A 23,721-nucleotide genomic window follows, 5' to 3' on the forward strand; every position below is an offset into this window, starting at 1 on the left:
GAATGGCCTGAAAATTTTAAATTAGATCTTGGGCTCATGAAAATGGACCCCAGACAAAAGATTAACTGATTCTAGAACAAAATATGAAAAACAAAAAAAGACAAATATTTAATGTGAAAATAATTTTTGGCTGGCCCTAAGGCACATGCCTTGTCCGCCTAATGGTTAATCCAGCACTGCCATTACCACTACCACTACCATTACCACTACCATAACTACTACCATAACTACTACCATAACTACTACCATAACTACTCAACAACCACAGGTAACCCCACCGGTATGCAGCAATTATTTGAATTTTGCGGTCGATCTTGATGGTAAGTTGGCCCAAGGCTTTCACGAACTGGCTCGCCAGGCATGACCTCCGACACACGTCTGACTGTTGCGCACCCCCTTTTTAATGAACAGCACCAATAGTGCGAAGATACCGTTCGCGCACAATACTACTGTGCTCTATAACTTCTCGAGGCGATCAAATAACAAAACGACCAAAAAAAAAAAATCATTTTCTGACCCTCAAAGTATCCCTTCCGGGTTGGCAGGCTAGTTGGCATAAATGAGCCGGGACGCGATGGTTGCCAACCTATGGTTAAAGGCGTCTGCGCTGAGGCTGGGAGGTCGGTAGTTCAGACCCAACCCTGGCAGAGTGCTGCATAAGACATAAGCTGCATAAAAGGGAAGACATAATGATCGAGTGAAAGTATGTTCCTTGACGAGTGGTTTATTTGTTTGCTTGTTTGTTTATTTATTTTCATCTGAGAGATTCTTCAATGGCTTTGTCATCGCAAGCTTTCACGAGCAGCGCTCAAGGTTTTGCTGCCTTTTCCATAGTTCGTTAAAATAAGATTTGAAAACAACTACAAATGACTCGATCTGATTATCAAATTTTTCTATTTTGCATCCTTGTATGAAGAGCTGGCTGTGTGGTTGAGTGCTTAAAAACTTGTTTCCTTCTCCACTGGCTGGTGTGGGTTCGATTCCTGTGGCTGCTCAGTGCTCACTCCAAAACGTGCCAAGTGTGGTGAGTATGCCAAACAACCCTCAATATGACTTGACGGAGGCCTTCGACCTGCATTGGATTGAAATGGGCTAGTTTTATGGTATCCTTGCATAAAAGAAAATAAAAATGCACACCGTTGGGCAGCAAATGCCATTCACTGAATTGCCAAAATTTTTCTCAGGTCCCCGTGTCTTGTCGGATGGTACAGACCCAGTACGCTTATATTTGAACCGTCTAATCTCGGTTCATTTCTCGGCCTGATTGGTAATTGTTTGAATGGTGCCTCGCGGGTCGGGCACCGCATCACAAAGTGTGCCGTCCCATCTGCCAGCATGAGCTGGTGGATGTCAAAGGTCAAACGGTGTCTTCTGTTAAAGAGTTTGCGAGCTTAACGCACGCTCCCCTGGCCGAGTTCAAATGTCCTGCTGTAATGTGGAATGGTTCACATCAGTGTATCGGTTGCAATAACCCCCCTTTTCCCTCCCAAACGCTGTGAATTGCACACGCTGATCCCGGAACTGACTCTTGGCCAAATATGAATACGATTGGGAGCGTCGTGTCTTGCCTTTACGTGGGTTCTCGGTTGGCACATGCTTTTCATCGTCAATTAAACACCTGTAAAGAGCTGTGAGCGACGGCATTTAAATTGCATCATCATGGCCTTGTATGTGAGCATTGTTCAGAAAAATGATAGAATAACTTAATTTGTCGATGAATACATTTTCGTATCACATTGACATGATGTTGGACTCTGTGCGGATGAGGAAACATACTTGCAATCAGAGAGTGTACAGAAAGCTGTTCATTGCGATTTGATGGAAGCAAAATTGAAATCTTCACAAATTCAAGCAAATTCCACCCCAAATAGGCTTTGTTTGAGTCTCCATTTGTGTGAACCAATTTGGAGGATAAAACATAAAAATATCCACCAGTCAATCGATGTCGGCTATGTCTGTATTGTTTTAACACCTGGAGTGATGGGCAGTATCACAGGTGTTTTGTTTTTTTTCGTTTTTACTTTGCTTTGTTCTCTTTTGCTTGAACACAAATTGGCTCTCTCATGCGTTCGTAAGTTTACCTGTTCTTCCCTTTCATCATGATGCAAAAATACCTTAAAATCCCACAATTTTGACTCTAATGTTGGCTTTGTTGCCTTTGCCCTGATAAAACCCAATAATATAACCATCATCAAAATAGAATGGAGCAATTGTATGTATGACCGCTCTATGCCCATTGGTTGGATGTCTGGCCTGATGCCACCCATAATTTTAACCTGAAAAATAAATCATGCGTCTTCCATTTTGTTGCTATGGTAAACCAAACACATCTTCGGAAGTGTCATATTCACAATCACCATGCCCTCCCGAAAAGTTTTCCGTTCAGTGTAAAACAACCAAAGCCACTGTTAAAAGGATCATCAAATATCGAAAGGTTGGAGCCGATAGGCGTCGTGGGCCTTGTGAAGGTGACAGTACATGTGGGCTTCAGACTTTTGGCATAAGCTCATTGGGCCAGTTCAGTTGGAATATCCGAGCTACATAACCAGGGTGTAATACTCGAATGTATGCACATAAGCAGAAGGCATGTTTTTGCTTCATGTATGCAACCTGGGTTATTTTTTTTATTTTTGAGAGCAATCCTGGCAGCGGTCTGTTGCATATACACTACCCAAATAAAGGGATGTATCAGAAGAACGTCTGGTATGCTTGCAACAAGATTGCCCGCAGGGCAGGTACTCTGCTCGTATGCATAATGCTATCATTGAAAATGTAAGAATGACAGAGGTTGGTTAGAAGATGTACTGTACAGTAAACCCTCAAATATGCCTGGTGTTGGCTTAATCGTTTGGTTGGTGAGCTTGGGCTCCTATGATCTTGAGTTCAAATTTCCCTTGGCTGTTTAATGAATACCAGATGGGATTGACTGCCTGTCATCCTTCCGAGGTCGGCAAAATGAATTCCAGCATGCTGGTATACTGTGTTGGAGTGGTGACCTGTCCAGGATTGTGCCCAATAGCCAAGGAGACTGATTAGGCAGCATCAACACTCTGCACACAGTGTGGTTCCAATGGATGGGTGGAAACCCTCAAATATCCTGAGTTTCAACCAATTGTGGGCAACCTATTGTGTTCCGATTTAGTTATCACGCAATTTCATTTTGACCAATCGTGGTTTTTGTGCTGCGATGAGTCAACATTTGCATCCGCTTGTTGAGTTAGCTCTCATCACGAGCCTTTTGTTGTTTCTCGCGCACTGTTTTTAATTGTGCTCAAACGGAAAACGATGGCCAAAATTAGTTGTACTTCAAGGCAGAGAAAGGTTATAACGTTAGCGAAAACATCGAGTTGTCAGAGCGATTGGCAAGAGATGAAAGTACGTCATCTGTGGGCTGCTGTTACGGGATCATGAATCTACTGTGTGGTATATCCGTGAAAATGAGTCAAATATCTGTGTAAGTGTTGCACAGATTTTCTGCTTTCCATAAAGCGAAAAAGTGTCATTCCAGTCCCATGATCCTTTTATTGAAAGGATGTAAAGAGCCCCTAATGTTTGGATCGATGACCAAACTCAGAAAAAAGTGCTTTTAAGTGGACCAGTGATACAGGAGAAATCATTGCGGATTTACAAATGTTTCCATGAGGCACCCAGGGCCAAAGGCTCCAGTTCGACCACAGCTACCCACAAGTTCCACGCCAGCACGGGCTGGTGTGAGAAATTCAAAATAAGATTCGGCCTCCATCATGTAAATTAGTTGAGGAAGCAGCAATGGCAGACCGTGACGATGTGAAAAACTACCCTCCGCCGCTCATGGAACTAATCAAGGCAAAGGGATTTAGGTTTTTAATGCCGATGAGACGGGATTACTATGGAAGAGGATACCGGGTGGTACTTTCCTGTCCTAGAAGGAAAGATCTGATCCAGGGTTCAAGGTGGTTAACGATGGTCTTGCCCTTCCATATGGCAATGCAGCAGGCGACTTCATCGTAAAGGCAATGCTGCTCTTCTGATCACTGAATCCTGCTCGCCCTGCCCTGCTCCCCCTTTCCTGCTCCCCACTCTCCACTCTAACAGTGTTAACCTCATCCTGAGCTATGTCTTGTGTTTTATATTTACGGCAGAGTATAATACGCGTACGTAATATTCTTACCCTCATCCACCTCGCTGTTTTGTGAAAATCACCTCGATGTTGTGGAATTCATTGAAAAGGTAAAAGTCTTGTGTTTTTGTTTATTATTCCCACCCTTTTGAAGAAAAGCGGGAATATTGTGATTGTCTCCGCCGTCCGTCCGTCCGTCCGTCTGTCCGTCTGTCTTACCCTGTAACTCCTCCTGCACCATTTGAAATAGGAACTTGAAACTTTGGGACATAGTAGATATATGTATGGGGAAGTGCACAACACTTTCGGATTTTTGATATGACCCCTCGGGGCCGGGCCAGAGGGGTTGGGGTCATGGGGGTCGATTAAAAATAAAATTGTCTTATAGCTTTTTTTTAAAGTGTATTTACCATTGTACATGGTAAATTATTTTATAAAGAACTTACTTATGTGGCCCCCATGAGTGACAAACAGTCACAGGTTTTACTGTATTTATCTAACTGATTATGAATAATTATAATTAATATTATACACAGTTCATTCCTATGATTAAATTGATGCACAGTTCTATATTGCTGGACAGTGTTCAATTAATGTTTCATGAAATGTTGACATGCTTGCAATGACTTCTGATTTAGTAAACATAGTCGGTCTTTGGTCATAAAGCACATCAAATAGAAAAGAATAGTCAATTCATTTTGCAAGATAAAATTTCACCGAGCGTTAATGGGACAAAGCAGTGCGCGCGGGAATATGCGATGGTGTGCCATCGACAACTTAGTTCTAGTTTTATACTGTATTTAATTTACACGTTTATTTCAATGTTAACATGAGATATATATATATATATTCCATGTTTATGACAATATTAACATGATTTATAGCCCAATTATTTTACATGTTTATTTTGATTGTAATGTGTTTATTTCTGGCTGCGGCTGAACTTCCTTTGTGTTTTCTCGAAGCCCAGGAACCTAATCCCCCTTTTCCCATAGACCCTTGGTTTCAGTTATTGCGATATTTTCCAAGAATGTCACCCCCATCATATTTGAGGGTTCACTGAATTTCCCCCATCCTTGCTAAATTATATTATTCAGAAGATATTGTCATGTACCCAGTGATCTCGGCTCAAACTATTGACTCGACCCTGGAATGTAATGTCTGAGGACAGGATTACCAATGCCGTCTTAGCCAGTTTTACTGTGTGGGAAAAATTATTGTCCCTTCTATTTTGTATTCAAAGTGGCTGCAATGGTGGGAAAAGAAAATTTCTTCACAAGGGCTGATTTTAAACTCTTGTTTATACTGTACTGTATACCAGACCAGACATGATGGCGTAATGGTTTGGTGGTTCGCTCTGAGTTTGGGAGGTCTGTGATTTAAAAACCCTGGCCAAGTCATACCAAGAACTTTAAAAATGGTACGTGCTGCTTCCTTGATTGCTGTTCAGCATTTAAAACGATAGAGCACGGACAAGCAATGCTGGAAGGCAATGGCAAGCCTCCCAGAATGTGAACCCTTGCCCAGAAACTGCTACGGCAGCACCATCCCTCTGTAAAGAGTACGGTACATCAAAACAAATATTTAACGGATGAAATCATACACTACATGAATAAGTTGTGAATACTTGATAAATATCCATCCCTTCGACCTCTGGGGAATATGAAAGGCCGTACAAAATCACCATGAAGGTAGCATGAGCACCATTGTAAACATAGAACACAAGTTCTCATCCTTAACCCTTTGTTTGCCTAATCCCACAGGCAGAGAATATAGTGAAGTGATAGTAGAGGCAAATAAATAAATATACAATGGTGATAAAGATGGGTAGTAGAAATAATAAGTGGAAAAGGAAATTAAACGACATGGCTGTTGGCCATGGTGCTCAGAGGAGCTCGCCCTGTGTGTTTCTCTCTGCTCCGCTTGCTCCGACTCCCTTTACTCCAGCATTGAGCTGTACTCCCATTGAATCACAGGCCGTATGCTGTGTACCCTTAATTATCACTGGCTTGCACACACTGTACACTCTGCAAGTCTGTCGCTTCTATCGTCCTTGCATCCGCAACTGCCCTTGGCCTTTCTGCCTGTGCATGCGTTCTCTATCCCAGTCTGTCAGTCTTTGCCTTCCTTCCAAGCTCCACACTCTGCATGTGTGCGCTTCCCTTTCTTCCTATTTTCACAAAGTGATGCTTGGCAGGACACATTGCACAAATATTTTCATGAAAAAGTTACAAAAACGTGTTCCTAAGATAGGATAGTGTTGAACGTTTTTTAATGCAAATATAATCGTCACAATTGCAAAAATGTAGTAGGGTTGTGTTTTTTTGTTTTGTTTTTGCCAAAGCCTTGCCGCACTCATGATCGCACATAGTTCACTTTTGTTTGTTCCTTCATTGGCTGGAGGCATCACGGTGCATCATTATTGCTTCTGCATGCTGCCATGCAGGTTGCCTGAAGTGGCGTGTTCCTGGCCGGTGACGATGGGCGGCTGACCTGTTCGCCACGGCACTCTTCGCCCTGCCTCTGGTGGCAGCCCTATTCCGGAGCACCATGGCCGGCTATGCCAAACCCAAGTCACACACTAAGCTTGTCTCGCTGCTTTCGGCTGAAGCCATCTGAAGGAAAAAGGAACATCCATCGGGGTCTCTGCTGCAGCAGCCATGTCTCTGCTGCAAGCATTGGGTCCTTTGCAGACCTGGTTCTGCCAAGAGCTGGAGAAGTGCGGGATTGATGCGGTCATTTACAGCCGCTATATCCTGAGCCTTCTTTTGCAGGACACCATGGATGTAGAGCTACAGGAACAGGTACTGTGTGTGCGTGCGTGTGTATGACATTTGTTTGTTCACCTTGATGTTTTAAGGTAGATGGATGTCTGCAAATTTCAAAATCTCCAACTGTCATATATATATATATATATATATATATATATATATATATATATATATATATATATATATATATATATATATGTATATATATATATATATATATATATATATATATGTATATACATATATATATATATATATATATATATATATATATATTTCAATTTGTTCTGCATTTTCTTTTTGGCTCTTGATTCACATTTGATAAAATTCTGAAAATTATTTACTTTATCCATAAGAGAGCTGTCTGTGTTTGCTCTCTGTTGCGCAAAACTTTAATTCCAATTCTGATTGCTTTTTTGGTATATATTTCAGTGTATTCATGTTTTGATTTGAGCATCCTTTGCCAGGAGGGTACAATCTCCATTTGGGACAATGGCACTGGAAGACTGTCCAAGAGTAGGAAAAAATGGCCAGTTTGTCTCAGTCCAGAGGAGATGAAGAAGAAAGCTGCCATCCAGTGCCTGAGCTCGGCCTCTGAAGAAGTGAAGGTTTGTGGATTGCATGGACATAAAATCGAAAAAACGATTTTCGTTGATGACTGTGGTCTTGCACTAATTTTTTTCCTTGTTACCTCCGCCGAAGGTGAAGGAGGTTATGTTTTCTCCCCTGTCTTTGTTACTTGCAAAATCGAAGATTTTTCAAATATATTGGTCAGTCGATTTTGTTATTGTCTGTCTGTCTGTCTGTCTGTATGTCTGTCTGTCTGTCTGTCCGTGTGTATTTGTCTGTCTGTTTATCGCCTACAGGTCATAATTTTAAACCTATTTTCACGAAACTTCACCACATGGTGGAGTTTGTCATAAGGAAGAAGCCTTTTGTTTTTGAGGTCAAAAGGTCAACATAGGCCAAAAGTCAACAACTAAGGCGGTATTTCTAAAATCCTCAATTTTCATCTGATTGACTTGAAATTTGAAGAGGATTTATATTTCAGGTCACTGAATTCAACTCGCCAATTATTTTTGATATCAACATGGACCAAAAGGACAACATAGGCCGAATTTCTAGCATTGTCAATTTTCATCTGATTGACTTGAAATTTGAAGAGAAGTTGCCTATTTGGTCATTGAATTCAACCAACAATTGTTTTTGAGATCAAATGTGTTTTCTGAATTTTGTAAGTATTGTTCTCTGCACGTCTTAATGGTTGTTTGTTAATTGCCGGAATCCTTCGGATTTCGGCAATTATGTTGGTCGGTTTTGTGTGTCATATCATTCTGTGTGTCTGTTTGTCTCTGTTTGTTTGTTTGTTTGTTTGTGTGTTTGTGTACCCTGTAGCAGCCACACCGTTTCAGCGATCATGACCAAACTGGGTCCAGACGTCGGCCATGGTCCCACTTAGACACTTGTCGTTTTTGGTGAATCTAGGTCAAATGTCAAGGTCAGGGTCACCGAAAAGCGAAATTCTTATTTTCGCAATAACGCCCGCTAAAATGGTCATACCGACTTCAAACCAAATCCAAAATGTGCATCTTCAAATTCTGCATCCAACCATATGTCTCATTGGGGTGTCACACCAACAACCTTCTTAGCAGTCAGGGGTCGAATGTCAGGGGGGGTCGGGTCAAACTTTCAAATTGCGATTAAAAACGCCATTTCAAGTCCGATTGACTTCCAAGTTACGACCATGACCAAACTAAGTGCTATAACTCATTAAACAGTAGCACTATCGACTTAAAAGAACCAAATTGATTTCCAGGTTTTTGTTTTTTTCAGAGATCATGGAGATATGTCAAAGTTATTCCGGCAATTCCTTGCTCAACAAGCAATTTCATTTGTTTGTTTGTGTGGAGGATATCTCAAAAAGTTGGGACAGATCCAGATGAAATTTTGTGTACAGGCTGGTTGTGTGACAAGGACGAATTGATTCGATTTTGGTGAAGATCTGGATCCGGATCCAGAAACTGGAATTTTTTTTAATGTGATTCTTCACCATTGAGAGATGGGGCCAAAAACTCTATATAGCACGATATCTCAAAAAGTTGTGGACGGATTTGAATGAAACTTGGTGGACACATTTGGTGTGTTGCAAGGACTAATTGATTCGATTTTCATGAAGATCTGGATCTGGATCTGGATACGAGAATTATTTAATTTTTTCAGTGATTCTTCACCATTGAGAGATGGTGCCAAAAACTATATATAGCATGATATTTCAAAAATGTAATGGGCCAGATAGTTCTCGTGGATCAGACATTGCGTGGCGGAGGTATGTGCTCTTCTGAGTGCCCTTCTAGTTGTTTTTGTCATCGCACTTTCATTTTTTGCTGGCAATATTAAAACGTTTTAAAAATGTGCATGAGTCGCGATGCCAAAGGTGAACTGCATCTTTATGAAAAGTTTTACTTTTTTGGTGATCTTTCATCAGCTGTAATGTTGAGAGAGGGTTTTCTTGCAATTGCAAACGGATATCAAATGTCAGCATCACTGCAAAGATCCCATTCCTCTTATATTTTATCATTTACCTGGTGCGAATACAAAAGTAAATATTGTCAAAAATATTTTGTTTTGTTTTGTCACTTGAAATGGTATTCCTTTATATTTGGTATATGCATACAGAGATAAATGCACTTTGTGTCAGTCATTGTATGGTTGGTGCCTTAATTAGGGTATGTGATAAGTATTGTTAATAGTTACCTCCACTACCGAAGGTGAACTAAGGTTATGTATTCAATCCTGTTTGTCTGTCTGTTTGTCCATGAACAGGATATCTTAAAATGTGATGGACAGATTCGAACAAGCCTTGGTGGACATGTTGGGTGTTTGACTATGACGGATTGATTTGATTTTTGTGAAGATCGGATATGGATCCGGATACAATAATTTTCCAAGCGATTTTTCACCAATGAGAGATTGGGCGAAAAATGATATATAGCATGATATCTTAAAATGTTGTGGACGGTTAGGGTTATGGTTGGGGTTAACTGACACAAAGTTTAGACGAAACTTGGTATGCGAGTTGAGTCGGTGATGAAAACAAGTTGCTTAGATTTTGGTAAAGGTCTGGATGCAGATCCAGCCTATCGGTGGGATACAAAAAGTAAACTGTTGAGCCTGGTAGAGGTATGCACTCTGCCGAGTGCCATTATAGTTTGTTCATTTGTTTGTCTTATCCAAAGGAACGGTGAGCACTGTAAAGCGGAAAGGTGTCCCTTGCTCCATTCCCCCTTCCTGCTTACCCTTGGTGGTTTTCTTTCATGAGGGTAACTTGACGCACCAGAAGACAAAGAGCGCTCAAGGCCTGGTAGATGGAAAAAGGGGCGGGGGTGGGTGGGTGGAGGGTTGCAGTCCACAGATGCAGGGAGAAGAGCTGCTGAATGTGCACTAAAAATCAGACATAGTAATATGTGGGCAGTAATATTCTTCATTCGTGGTGAGAGAATTAACATTGTTGACCAAAACAGACTCTACTATGAAAGTTGATGTGTGGATTAGAAATTTGTTTCGGTGGATTTGGCTGTACAAGGAAATAGACAAATCACCCTGTGGTGCTGTAACAGACAATCTTCGCAAACTTGCTTTTGCTTTTATTCCAAAGTTTGTTATAAGGACATAAACTCAGAGATGTTTTGTGCTTGAAAAACATGTGGTTTGCAGCAAAACATGAGTTTGTGAAGATACAGAAAACAAATTGTGCATTGCCAAGTTGGTAACTGGATAGCTGTGATCACAAAGCGGTCACCAAGGCTAAGCCTCCCCTTGTACCCGCAATCCAATCCATCCATCCATTGGGACCATACTCTGAGCAGAGCGTTGGTCCAATGATGGCTTTATTCTTTCGGACTGCCAGATGACCTTGACCTTCAACATTTAGGGATATATTGTAAATTAAGAAAACTAGTAGGTGCCCGTAAAAAAAAAATAATAATAATAATAAATAAATAAACATTCAAACCGCGAGCAAGAAACAACCACACAGGCCGTTTCTTCGCTCTCGCGTGCCCGTACGTGCGTGACCCAGAAGTTCGCATATTATTCGCAGTTATGATAATTATTCACAATTTAGTTTTAATGCCCAAATATTCAATAAGTGCCAATATATTTTGCCTTTTCTCAATGTCATAGCAAGGAAAAACAAAAAGAGAAGAGAAAAAAAATTACTTCCTGGTTCGGAGCATACCAGCACTCTGATGTTACCGAAATTTATGCACCGTCTAATATGAAAACGATCATAACTTGGGGCATTCTGTTTATCTATAAATGCACATAAGAAATCAAGAAATTATTAGAATACACGAAGTCATCACTCTCCGGAAGCCCGTACGTTGTAACCGTAATGGGGAACGCGACTGAGCTTCCCTTTCCCATCGGCCACACCCACGCAACAACATGTCCTGTCATTGGTTTGGTAAATAAATGGCCATAACTTGGGAGGCACTTGTCCGATTAATATAAAACCTTGAAAAGGCACATCCTCAGGTCCCCAGCAATATGCCTGGCAAGTTTCAATTAGATCGGACCAGTGGTTGTCGAGAAACAGCAGACACAGACACACACACAGAGATTGCTGGAATTATAGATAGATGTGTCCCATCTAAAATCTATCCACAAAATTCAACATCATGAAAATCGGAGGAAATTTATTCAAGTTATGATCAAAAATGTGTTTTATGCCTCCGCTGATCGTTGCTGGAGCCATTATGTTTTCAGTTTGTCCATGCACACATCCGTACGTCTGTCCATGCTAATTACATCCGCCACCGAAGGTGAACGAGGTTTTTTTCACCCCCTTTCTGTCTGTTTGTTTGTTTGTGTGTACGATATCTCAAAAAGTTGTGGACAGATCCGGATTAAATTTTGTGGACAGGTTCGATGTGTAACAAGGACAAACTGATTAGATTTTGGTGAAGATCCGGATCCGCATCCGACTACTAGAATTTTTAGGCGATTCTTCACCATTGAGAGAGGGCCAAAAACGATATTTATCACGATATCTCAAAAAGTTGTGTTCGGATTTGGGTGAAACTTGGTGGACATGTTGGGTGTGTGACAATGAAGAATTGATTCAATTTTGGTGAAGATCCAGATGAGGATCCAGATCTGATAATTTTTAAAGTGATTCTTCACCATTGAGAGATAGGGCCAAAAACGATATAGTACTGTTTCACGTGATATTTCAACCAGAGTTGGTGTCAAAGACACCCAATGCTCGCCTGTTTATACATTTATCGTTTTTAAAAGACTCGTCTAATAATTAATATTTTTTATAAAGCATTGCAGTGAAGTCTGATCCAAATAATTTTAAAGCAATATATGTATTTGTCTATTGTAATCAGTAACAAGAGCGCAAGTGAGCACAATAAATGCCCAAACAAGAAGGTATGTACAGAATTGTGCTAATACGTGGAAAACAGCATCCTGGTTGCCATGGCAACCACTTTAGATGACTAACGTATGTGACTGTCACGGCATACCATCATGTGACAACCGTGATATCCATCAGACAAATTATTCCTCTGGGCCATGAACTCTTTTTCTTTTTTTTCTTGCCAAAACGAAGTTTTTGCAAGATATGTTAGTCAGCTTGTATGTTTTTTTTATTTTTTATTTTTTGTTTGTTTGTTTGTTTGTTTACCTGTAATCACGTATAAAAAATTCTGCAGAGCACAGTTATCATCGGAAATTTTTGTAACTTCGCATATCAGAGGCCGATAGAGGTCCCTTTCAGTGCACAAAATTTTTAAGTTCAAGGTCAAAGGTCAAGGTCACTTTGGCGCAAATCAGGGGAGTCGATGAAACCCTTATTTTTTGAGTAATTTTGATCGGATAGTCTTCAAACTTCATGGGAATATCGTTCATGGTCTGGCGCTCAGCTGATTAATTTTTGGTGGCGATTGGCCTTGACCTTCATATGTTTTTTTTTTGGGGGGGTCTGTAATCACGTATAAATCACTCTGCAGAGCACAGTTATCATTGGAAATTTTTGTAACTTCGCATATCAGAGGCCAATAGAGGTCCCTTTTAGCGCATAAAATTTTGAAGGTCAAGGTCAAAGGTCAAGGCCACTTTGTCACAAATCAGGGGAGTCGACGAAACCCTTATTTTTTGAGTAATTTTGATCGGATAGTCTTCAAACTTCATGGGAATATAGTTCATGGTCTGGCGCTCAGCTGATTAATTTTTGGTGGCGATTGGCCTTGACCTTCATGGTTAGCGCCTCAGGTCAAACATATTTGACCCCAAAGTCAAATTTTCAAGTTTTAGGAACCATATCGTGTAGTACCTCAAATTGAACACCTCGATGAGTGCTTTCTAGATATGTCACGCTTCAGACATTATTACATCATTTCGTGACGTTATGAGGCAAAAGCATATTTTTCATGGTTACTCTGTAGAACGATTCTCATCGGAATATCTCGTAGGCAGATATTCCTCAAGGAGTTGCTCCTGGTGGATAGCTGCTCTGTTCACCTCAGTGTGACCTTAAAGAAGTCACACGTGGTCACCTTTTGGCAAGATACGGGTCACCCTGCGGTGACATTGGTTTTTTATTTATGTGTTGTTCCTCCTTTCCCACTTGTGTATGTGCACATCCTCCCCGCGCACCCACACCCCCACTCCAACCCACGATATACTTTGGTACATTGTGAACCTGCTATCCTTTGTCATTAAGCTCCTCCATGAGTAAAGACCCTTGTATATCAAAGTAAGAAAGCTATTGATGCGATTGGTGCATAAGGCCTTTTAGTCCTTTAAAATCCTTTAAAATCAATATTTTAGAGAATCAGTATTTTCTGAATGAAGTTAAGGATTTTGTTATATATATATATATATATATATATATATATATATATATATATATATATATATATATATATATATATATATATATATATATATAGACATACATATATATATATATATATATATATATATATATATATATATATATATATATATAGACATACATATATATAGACATGGATGCTATAGACTGTGCTATAGACAAATTTGAGAAGGGAAGGGCCACGTTTAATCTGCTTTTGAACATTTCATCTGCTTCAACGTGGCAGGAGACTTCATCACAAAGCAGATTTCTATTTATTTTACATGTTCATTAAAATTGTGATGTGTACATGTGTTTATTTTTGGCTGCTGCTGACCTTCCGCTCTATTTTCTCAAAGCCCAGGAACTTAACCCCCTTATTCCCATTGGAAATTGGTTTTAATTATCGTGGCATTTTCCAGGTACGTAACCCCCACAATATTTAAGGGTGTTCTGGACTGTCCGACCCAGACATTTGTGGTCCCGCATATTTGTGGGTGATAAAGTGTCACCTGCTTCTACGTTCGTGCTTCACATATTTGTGTTTTTGTTTTTGTTTTGTTTTTAACACTTCAGGACCGCTCTCCAAATCCACTGCCGCTGATATTGATTCAGCCTGGGAATTCTTCCACAGAAAACTGTTCTCTTGTGCACAGATTAAACCTATTTAATCTTCAATTATCTTACCCATCCTCCCGCTCTTGGTTCTCTGAAACCTGTGGTGAGTCTGTTGCTTTAAAACAACTGGCATTCTCCTCCTTGAAGGCAAATCTGACTGAAGGCAACCTCAGAACATTCCACAAAGCCCACAACAAGTGTGTGTCTACCTTCAGGAGAGCCAGAAAACAACATCTATCCATTATCTCAAGAATGACTTTTCAAACTTGTCTCCATCCTCAAAAACCTGGTGGGACCTTGTCAAGTCGGTCTCTGGTGTATGCTCCCCTTCAATCCCTTTCCTCACTTCAAATGGCACCACAGCTGACTCCACTCGGGAGAAGGCCAAATGCCTCAATTCTGTGTTTGCTTCCAAATCTTGTGTCCCCAACCTCTCCCTCTCTCTACCCATCCTTCCCAGTAATATCCAATTGCTCCTGAATTCTGTCTCTTTCACCTGAAAAGGGGGGAAAGTTTCTGGTCACCCTCAACTCTGATTCTACAAGTAAACAGGACAACATCAGGTCATGTGTCCGAACAACCCGCTGTGCTGCTCTTGCACTTCCTCTTTCTGCCCTTTTCACCATCACTTACCATCGGTCATCTTCCATATGCTTGGAAATCAGCCAACACCACAGCATTGCATAAAAAATGTGCAAAAACAAATCCCCTTAACTTCAGCCCAACAAGCTTGCCTCCAATCATCAGCAAAGTCTTAGAATCCATCATCACACTTGACATGAAATCATTCCTTTTCTCCAATAACCTCATCTCAGATAATCAATTCGGATTCAGACCTGGTCACTCTACCTTGGGCATGCTGCTTCTACACTCCCAACAATGATAGAGACCCTCAATATCAGTCATGAGATCAGAGCCGTCTCCCTAGACATATCTCAGGCTTTTGATACAATCTCGCATCCTGCCTTGCTCTCCAAACTGTCTGCCCTTGCAATCCATGGCCAACTCCACTCCTGGATGACTGACTTCCTCCACTCTCATCGACAACGTGTGGCTCTTAACGGAACCCTTTCATCTCTAAACGGAACCCTTTCATATCAAGGCTTTAGTACCCCCAAAGCAGTATTCTAAGCCCCATCTTATTCCTCATTTTCATCTATGATCTCAATGACCCTCTGGAAAATTATTTTTTTATCTCTTTGCTGATGACTCCACTCTCTGTCATGACATCTCTCCTCCTCCTTCTGACAGGCAGCACCCTCTTCCCTCTCCTCAGACTTTGACAAAATCACAAAATGGTCAAACCCAATTTTGCTTATGTATCCACATTGTTCACCCTTTGCATTCTCCCTTACCCCTCATCGTTACCTGCATCCCTTGTTTGTCCATCTCCATCTACTTTCTCCCTCCGCCCTGCTGTTGTTTTTTTTTTCCTTCTTTCTCCTGATCCCTTTGTTATGTTGTGTCCTGATTTGTTATGTCATCACTCTTCCACAAGCCGAGGCCATTTTTCAAAAAAAAAACTACAAAAAAAACCAATCCTCCGACATTCGCGAATGGAATGTCGGGGTCCAACAGTATATAGTTTTTGGCCCTATCTCTCACGGTAAAGAATCACTTACAAAATTTAAAAAAAAATTCTCCTTTTTTTATGTTGAAGGCTACAGGCACAGACTGAATAGTCCTCATCGGGCCAAGCCTTAAATATATGAACTGCATGAATAAAGTGAGGAGGGAAAATGAATGAGTAAGTAAAATGTATGATGAAAAGTATATGATGTTTGTTTGCAAGAAAAAGAGAGATTAAAGCCAGCCCGGTAGCTATAGTTTGAGTGAGACAGAAAGTAAGACCTGCAATCCTGACACGGAGAGTTTAAGATGGTTCCGGGCACCACTTTAACGCTCCTAAGTCGGAACGGTAGTACCACCCTGGGCTGTTGCTGTCTACAATCTACTACCTAAAAAACCAGTATAACCGAATGGGTGTTTTTTTCGGAGACACCATCTCCTTACTGTTGGCTCCCTAAAGGAGCTCATCCGCCCTTTGGCAGCTGTTGTTTTTCGGTCTGGCAGGGTGTCACAGTCATCACAGCCAGTGATGGCAAGCCTCACTGGCAAGCCAGTGAGGGGTGTCGGTTTAATCGCCGACAACCCGACCATGCGGCAGGTAGCACTGGGTTACATGTTATCAGTGGCAGTCAAGAAACCTGACTGAGATGACTTGAAAATCTTCACCAAAATCCAGATCTTCACCAAAATTTAATCAATTAGTCTTTGTCATATGCTGAACTTGTTCACAAAGTTTCATCTGAATCCGTCCATAACTTTTTGAGGCCTGCCTGCAGACAAACAGATAGACAGACAAACAGTGGGTGAGAACATAACTTCCGTCCACCTTCGGTGGCAGAGGTAATTAAACTCTGTTTATGCAATCAAGATTGGTCAACACATGGAATATGTAACAATTTTTAGGATTTGACCCCAAGTTCATGCCCCAGGGGCTGTGGACTTAGGGTCACAAAGGTCAAATCAAAATTTTCTTCAACTCAAAATTTGATATTGGATCATTTCTGGTGGAACTGTTTGCCATCTTTCAATTTTACTTAATGTGGGAAGTGTGGGGATTTGTCATGGTGTGCCATCGGCTTTGCTCTCGTTTCACTTGTGTTATGTTACGTGATGGACTTGCTATTGTGTTGCATGATGCTTATGACCAGTTGTTAACTGATTATTTACTTTCCACGTCACAGAAATGTATTTTTAAATAGTTCTACCATATTTGAACTGTCAAACTGAATTTGTTGAGACACCTTTCTCATTAAACTAGTATTGTTTTATGTTTCTTGTATCTCCATAATTTGTGCATCCGACATGATGAATGAATGAAGAACTCCTGTTTTTTTGCATCATATTGAAGTCAGCATTTGTTGCATTTAGCTGGGGAATTTCAACAAAACGTTTTCCTTGAAACATTTGGAAAGATATATGAGAAAATTTGACTGCTTTTTGTTCCAATTATAATTGGAATTATAATTATCATTATATGCCACTTTTAGACATCTGGTATTGAAACATTGGTGGAAGAGCTCTGCTCCAAGTTGAAGGCATTGCAGGAGCAACAAAAAGGTGTGTATCCCAGATGTTTATTTTTCCATGTTATCTTTGCTTTCATAAAGTTTGAGGGGAAGGAAATATAATTATTCCTGGTGGCAAAGTAGTACATGGTTTTATGGCTAGTCTTGACCATAATCTGTTCCTTTCAAGTCTGGTTATCATAACATTGACACATTGTCATAACATTGTAGTCATTTCGTATCTTTTTTGTTGTTTGCTTTTATTTGCATTCCAAATGCAATTTTCTTTCTTTCTCCGTGACATAAATGGGCATGGTGGCTTCAGGTTTTCATACCTCTGCAGCCGGAGGCATTGTTTTCGGCCTGTCCATACGTCCGTTCTCAATTTTTTTTTGTTAACATGATAACGTGAACTACTGAGAGGATTCCAAACAAACTTGGCAAAAGTATGAACTGTAACACAAAGATGAACTCATGACATTTGGGGTTCAAAAGGTCAAATATCAATGGTCATGTGACCTTTAATTGGGATCTTTGTTCCCAAAATAACTTGTGAATCACAAAAGGGATTTCAATAAAACTGGGTACAAGTATGGACTATGCTCAATAATTATATGAGCTGATTAGGTTTTGGGTTAAACAGGTCAAAGGTCATGTGCCATTTGGAAATCATAACTCTAGTTAGAAACATAGTCTGATGTTTTCTCTCTTCTAATTATCTGTTTCTGTTTTTCCTCTCACACACTTTTCTCATGTGACCTTTAATTTGTATCGAGTACTGCTCTCACATCTGGGGATGTTCTAGCTCCACATACTTACTGGACAGAATTGAATCAAAAGTAATCTGACTTATCAACTCTTTCAATCTGACCTCAAAACTTAATCTGCTCAAATTACGCCGCAAAGTTGGCTCTATTTCTCTTTTCTATAGATATTACTTCGGTTTCTGCTCCCGAGAACTTGCTTATGTACCTCTGCCATTAGCGAGACCACAAAATACTCCACAAGCCACTGCATTGCATGATTATTGTGTGGCCATTGGCAACTCAAGGGTGGGCCATTGTGATATTTGTTTCTTCCCCTCCACTGCCAAACTCTGGAACTCTTTTCCTTCTAATGTCTTTCCAAACAGTTATGGCCTTCCCCTTTTCAAAATGCAGATTTATTTTTTTTTACTTCCTCAAAAACTCTTAGACTATTCTCTCTTTCTTCATTTTTCTCTCAACGCAGTTCTTTTATTGAAGGCCTGGACTCGGTGAGGACTCATCGTCCGTGACTGGAGCATTTAATATAAAAAAAATTTTTGGACATTAAACATTAACAATGGGTTGACATCTTACGCAGGCTGAGGCATATCCAATGACCTTTTTGTGTCAAATTTTATTTTCTAGTTTAAAATAAATTTTCAGCCAATTAGGGCACATGATGCATGTTGGGAGCTAACAGGATGGCCGAGCGCAGAGTTCACACAGTCCTGGAAACTCCACCTTCCTCGATAATGGCCTTGAGAAATGCAGGAAACTTGTTGGTGGGAATAGTGTTGGCAGTTGCAGCCTCTGCGGTCATTCTTAGCTCACCTGAACTTTAGCCCGGTGAGCTTATGCAATTGAGCAGTACACGTAGGCGATTTAGCTTGTCAGTCAGTCAGTCTGTAAACACGTCAATCATTATCACTTGAACCAAACTCACCATTATAATGCAACTAGCCACAAGCTTCATACCTGATGCCTAGCGAAGGTATGTTGAGCACAATCAAAAAAGGGGGTGTACGGTGGGGGTGGGGGGGGTTGACCCCCCAGAATAGGGAATTTGCTCTTTTCTCCGAAACGACACACAATTTTGATGAAACTTGACCATAGCCTTCATCACCTGTGATGTACCAAACTCTATTGACCGCATCAAAATCTGCGCTCATTAAGGGGGTCGGCAGTAGCAGCCTCATTGGGGTTTTTTTGTCACCCAGGTCGTCAGGCTGTCCGTCCGACTGTCCGTCTCTCCGTCCGTCCGGGCGTCAACATTTATAGCTGTGAGTGCGATAACTCAACTGTTCGCCATATCGATTTGAAATTTGGGTCACACATGTACCACCTGAAAAGGAAGAACCCTATTGATTTTGGGCGTGGCTGGATCCAAGATGGCCGTCTGGGGTGGCCATCTTGAAAAGTTTTTTCGCCATATCTATTTGAAATTTGGGTCACACATGTCCCACCTGAAAAGGAAGAACCCTATTGATTTTGGGCGTGGCCGGATCCAAGATGGCCGACTGGGGTGACCATCTTGAAAAAAAAAGTTTTTTGTAATAAATGGAACACCGCTTAGGCCTTAGTTATTTTATAACTTGGTTTACGGATCCGCCGACGGTATATTTGCTGAAATGAAATATAAATATAAAACACATTTTTAGTCTTTTATATTTATACATTTTCCGCCGAAGGTGCAAAAGTTTCAAAACCTGAAATGTAAACGTCGGCATTTATTTTCAAAATATAATTTCGTGCGTGTGCGCCAAAATGCCGAGTCACCTTTAACCGAGCTGCGCAGTATAACTGTGCAGTCGTCTTCGGTCATGGCATCTGAGCAGTGGCTTGCGTGGTTCAGATTGACTGTTGTTTCTGGGGCGAAAGTGATTTTTTTTTTTTTTTTTGTACATCTTGTCGAGGCTCATGTGAGAGCTAACACACAACGCACATCATGGGGGACATGAGACAAGAGAGGAGGGAGTGGGAAGGACAAAACAGTGGGGAACAGAGACATGAGGAGATCTGTGGAAGGGAGCGGGATGGGAGGGGGAACATGGGGAATAGAAGATGGACATTTCAGGGACTTTCAGGAAGGAAAGCAGGGAATTTGAAGGAGGTGTGCTTGGGTGGATTATCGGGTGTAGAAAAGATCGAGGATTTGGATGGGGGATGAGAGAGGTGGTGGTGAACAGCTGTTTTGAAGGCCTGGAGGGAAGAATGGGAATGAATAGAGTGACGGAGTTTATTCCAAAGGCGGGAAAAAAGAGGAATGAAAGAGTGAAGGTGAGCAGTGATTCGTGATTTTGGTAGTTTTACCAGAAGGGGGTTGTTGGTGGACCTTGAGGGCCCTGCGGAAATGTGGTGGAGACAAATCGCAGAGAGAGCTGGGGGGGGCGAGGCTGGAGAGGAGACGGTAGAAGACTGAAAGACCACCGACCAACCTGCGGTGATTGAGTGAGAGGCCCAAAGACTCAGCCTCATTGCGGGAGATGCCGATGATCCGAAATGCCTTGGTTTCTACAGCGTGAAGCCGAGAAAGGTGGGAGGCAGGAGCACCTGCCCAGAGGGTAGAGCAGTACTCCATCAGGCTGCGGACAAAAGCTTTGTAAGTGGTCAGGAGCTCAGGTGGGCCGAGGAAGGACTTTGCACGATGGAGGATTCCCAGTCGGCGACTGGCTTTGGAGGCGAGGTTTGAAATGTGGCTTTCCCAGAAAAGGTCATGGCAGATAGTGAGACCCAGAAGCTTGAAAGAAAGGACTTCTTCCAGAGGATTGTTGAGAAAGTGGATGGGGGAATTTTCTAAACGGTCCTTTCGAAGAGACATAGTGAGAGTGTGAGATTTGTCTGGATTGAAAGACATGTTCCACGTGTTGGACCAGTTTGTGATTTTATTCAGATCTGCAGTGAGCGAAGAAGCTGCTGCTTGCTGGTCTGAGGGATGACCGATGGTACGGCAGAGGGTGGAGTCATCAGCAAACAGATGTGGAGGATTTTCCAGAGAGTCGGAGAGATCATTGATGAAAACCAGAAAAAGAACAGGACCCAGAACGCTACCTTGAGGAACTCCAGCCTGGACAGGAAGAGGGGATGAAAGAACTCCATTTGGGGCCACACGGTGACTGTGACAGGAGAGGAAGTCTGCGAGCCATGAGTTGTTAAGAAGTATGTCAGCGGTATAAATTTGAGTGACTGTGTTCGTGATTTTAATCACGCAACATCTTGACGACGAATATTCTGGTCGAACGATTGCATCAATTCAGTGCAGCAGCAGGGGTGATTCGCACGCTACTCTCGATCGTGCCAATTTTGTTTCCATTGAAAGTTGTACACCGCTGTTCGTATTGAAAGATTTCGGTGCCAAGTACGTCAAAGTTTCCCTGCGAGATGCTGATATTCAGCCTTCAACGGACCAGAAATCAGCCTTTGATGTGCTCCTGGGGATAGGGAGACGGTACGATCAGATGCCCACTGAAAACTAAGCTGGTTATGGCTCTGATTGACCGTTTTGAGCGTGTTGACTCCGAGTAGACACCTTTTTTTTTAATCATATCCAGCACTATGCACTGGTGTGCACGCACACATCAACGACTTGGACAATAATTTTCTCAGCATTGTTTCCATTTGTTTGATGATGCAACAGGTTCCTATAAGAAAAACATGCCAGACTATATTGTAAAACTAGTTTTAATCCTTCTTTATTGTTTTTCACATCAGATGATACAGTGAACAATGGCATCCTGCATTTGAATGGTTTTCCATCTTCAATGTTTTCTTAGATCCTCCTGGTCCGGGATTTATATTTATTCCGCCCCCACCTACCCTTGTCTTTTCCATGGAACATCTGAAAAAAAATCATTAAAATATATACTTTCTAGAAAATGAAATTATATTTCGACCTACTGACCCTGCATTTTAGCTGAAGAACTGCGTAAACCAAGTTATAAAATAACTAAGGCCTTATCTGATTTCAATTATATTTGGTAACTACGTTCCTCACCTCTGGGGAACTTTTTCGAGATTATGACCAAATGGTGTCTTGTTTCCAATTCACCTCCTTCATTATCTGGAATATGTATGACCTTTTTCATTAAATGGCGGGGGATTCCCCATCTCTGATGGTATGTTTATGACCCCCCATAGGTATTTACTTTCTTCTCTGAAACTGTATATACATATGATTTTGATGAAACCTGATCACAACCTTCATCACTCGTGATGTAACAAAGTTTGTTCATGGCATAAAAAAACGGGGTTGAGGTGGAGTCTGTGGGGGATGTAACCCCTTCCAAAATAGGTATTTGCTCTCTTTTCCAAAACGACACACAATTTCGATGAAACTTGACCACAACCTTCATCACCCATGTGTGATGTCCCAAAGTTTGTTCATGACATAAAAAAAAACCAGGGTCTAAAGGGGTGTGCATGGGGGAGGGGGGGTTGAGTGACTGTTGCTCCTGATCCAGGTGGGCTTCAGGACACATGGTCCTTTTTTTTAATGTTGTGATCGTAAAGCTTTCGAAAGTTTGAAAACCACCCAGAACTATGGTTAAATAACTTCACTTCATCTTCATCACTTATTAGGTCTTCATAAATACTTCTGACCTTTGCTTGTATCACAAGCATGCTGAGAGGCACATTTTCCTGATTTTGGTGTTCAATCCATGTGCTGAGCATGCAGTCCATTTTTTTTTTTCCATAATGCAACTTCTCGCATAGGATGTCTTTGTTGCATTCACTGAGGTTCCTCATTTAGCATTTTCCAGATTACCAATTTTGTATTGTTCACAATGTGGACTCACGAAGGCCAAGCACACATTTTCTATCATAGGTACGAGCAACTCTTTCATATCGTCCGAAAAAATACATTTTTACTTTAATAGTAGTGATGGCCTTCCTCTTTCTTTTACTCGCATTTCCAACCCTGCTACTCCACGGACGCTTTCCAGTCATGATTGCAAGGGTTATGCTTATTGCAGCAGCACAAATCATGCGTGAAATGGAAAAAAAAACTCACTACACGCATGATGCTAAGATGGATGGTTGCCGGAAACTGAGGGAGAGGGATAGCAATCGAGCCATCATCCGGGTGTTATTGTGAACACGTTTTCATGTTGTTCATTGCAAAAATTTAATCGCAATGTTACTCATGCACTTGAGTTGAGTAATTCCAATAGCTTGTGAACATAAATTAAATTTTTTTTTTAATGACGCGTGCACAATTCCAAAAATGCACAAACAGAACATGACTAAAAGGTGAACTTACGGTATAAGGAAAATTACAAGCTGCAATTTAATTGGTCACCATAAAACTTTTTATCCACATGTATACATTTTTGAATGTACAAGTTAAAGGACAAATTGGATTAAACTTGTATTCCTTTCTCCTACCTTTGTATATTAATTTCCAGTCAGTCAATATTTGAATCGATTATACGAGCAAAAAACAAAACAATTATTTTTAACTTTTGTGAAATAATCTTAGCCCTTAGAAATTTCAAAATAAAATTTTATAACTATATTGAATATAATGGTATTA

General features: G+C 41.0%; 1 protein-coding gene across 5 annotated transcripts in view; it reads left to right on the forward strand.

Annotated features, from left to right (window-relative positions):
* KIAA0232 (KIAA0232 ortholog) overlaps positions 1 to 23,721 on the forward strand; it is a 61,525-nt gene that overhangs the window by 855 nt on the left and 36,949 nt on the right. For 2 of the 5 annotated variants that reach the window (XM_085850197.1, XM_085850200.1), the window contains exons 2-4: positions 6,546 to 6,903; positions 7,338 to 7,478; positions 17,428 to 17,497. In XM_085850197.1, coding sequence (XP_085706323.1) covers positions 6,760 to 6,903; positions 7,338 to 7,478; positions 17,428 to 17,497 — 355 coding nt within the window. In that variant the 5' untranslated portion in view covers positions 6,546 to 6,759. Of the gene's footprint in view, positions 1 to 916; positions 1,025 to 6,545; positions 6,904 to 7,337; positions 7,479 to 17,427; positions 17,498 to 23,721 lie in introns of those variants that run through there. The other 3 variants (XM_085850199.1, XM_085850198.1, XM_085850201.1) reach the window with 3 other exon arrangements.

Source organism: Eptatretus burgeri, chromosome 12, assembly GCF_056783735.1.
Source record: "Eptatretus burgeri isolate ZD-2024b chromosome 12, Ebu_testis_v1, whole genome shotgun sequence".
In the NCBI taxonomy this organism is placed as follows: Eukaryota; Metazoa; Chordata; class Myxini; order Myxiniformes; family Myxinidae; genus Eptatretus; species Eptatretus burgeri.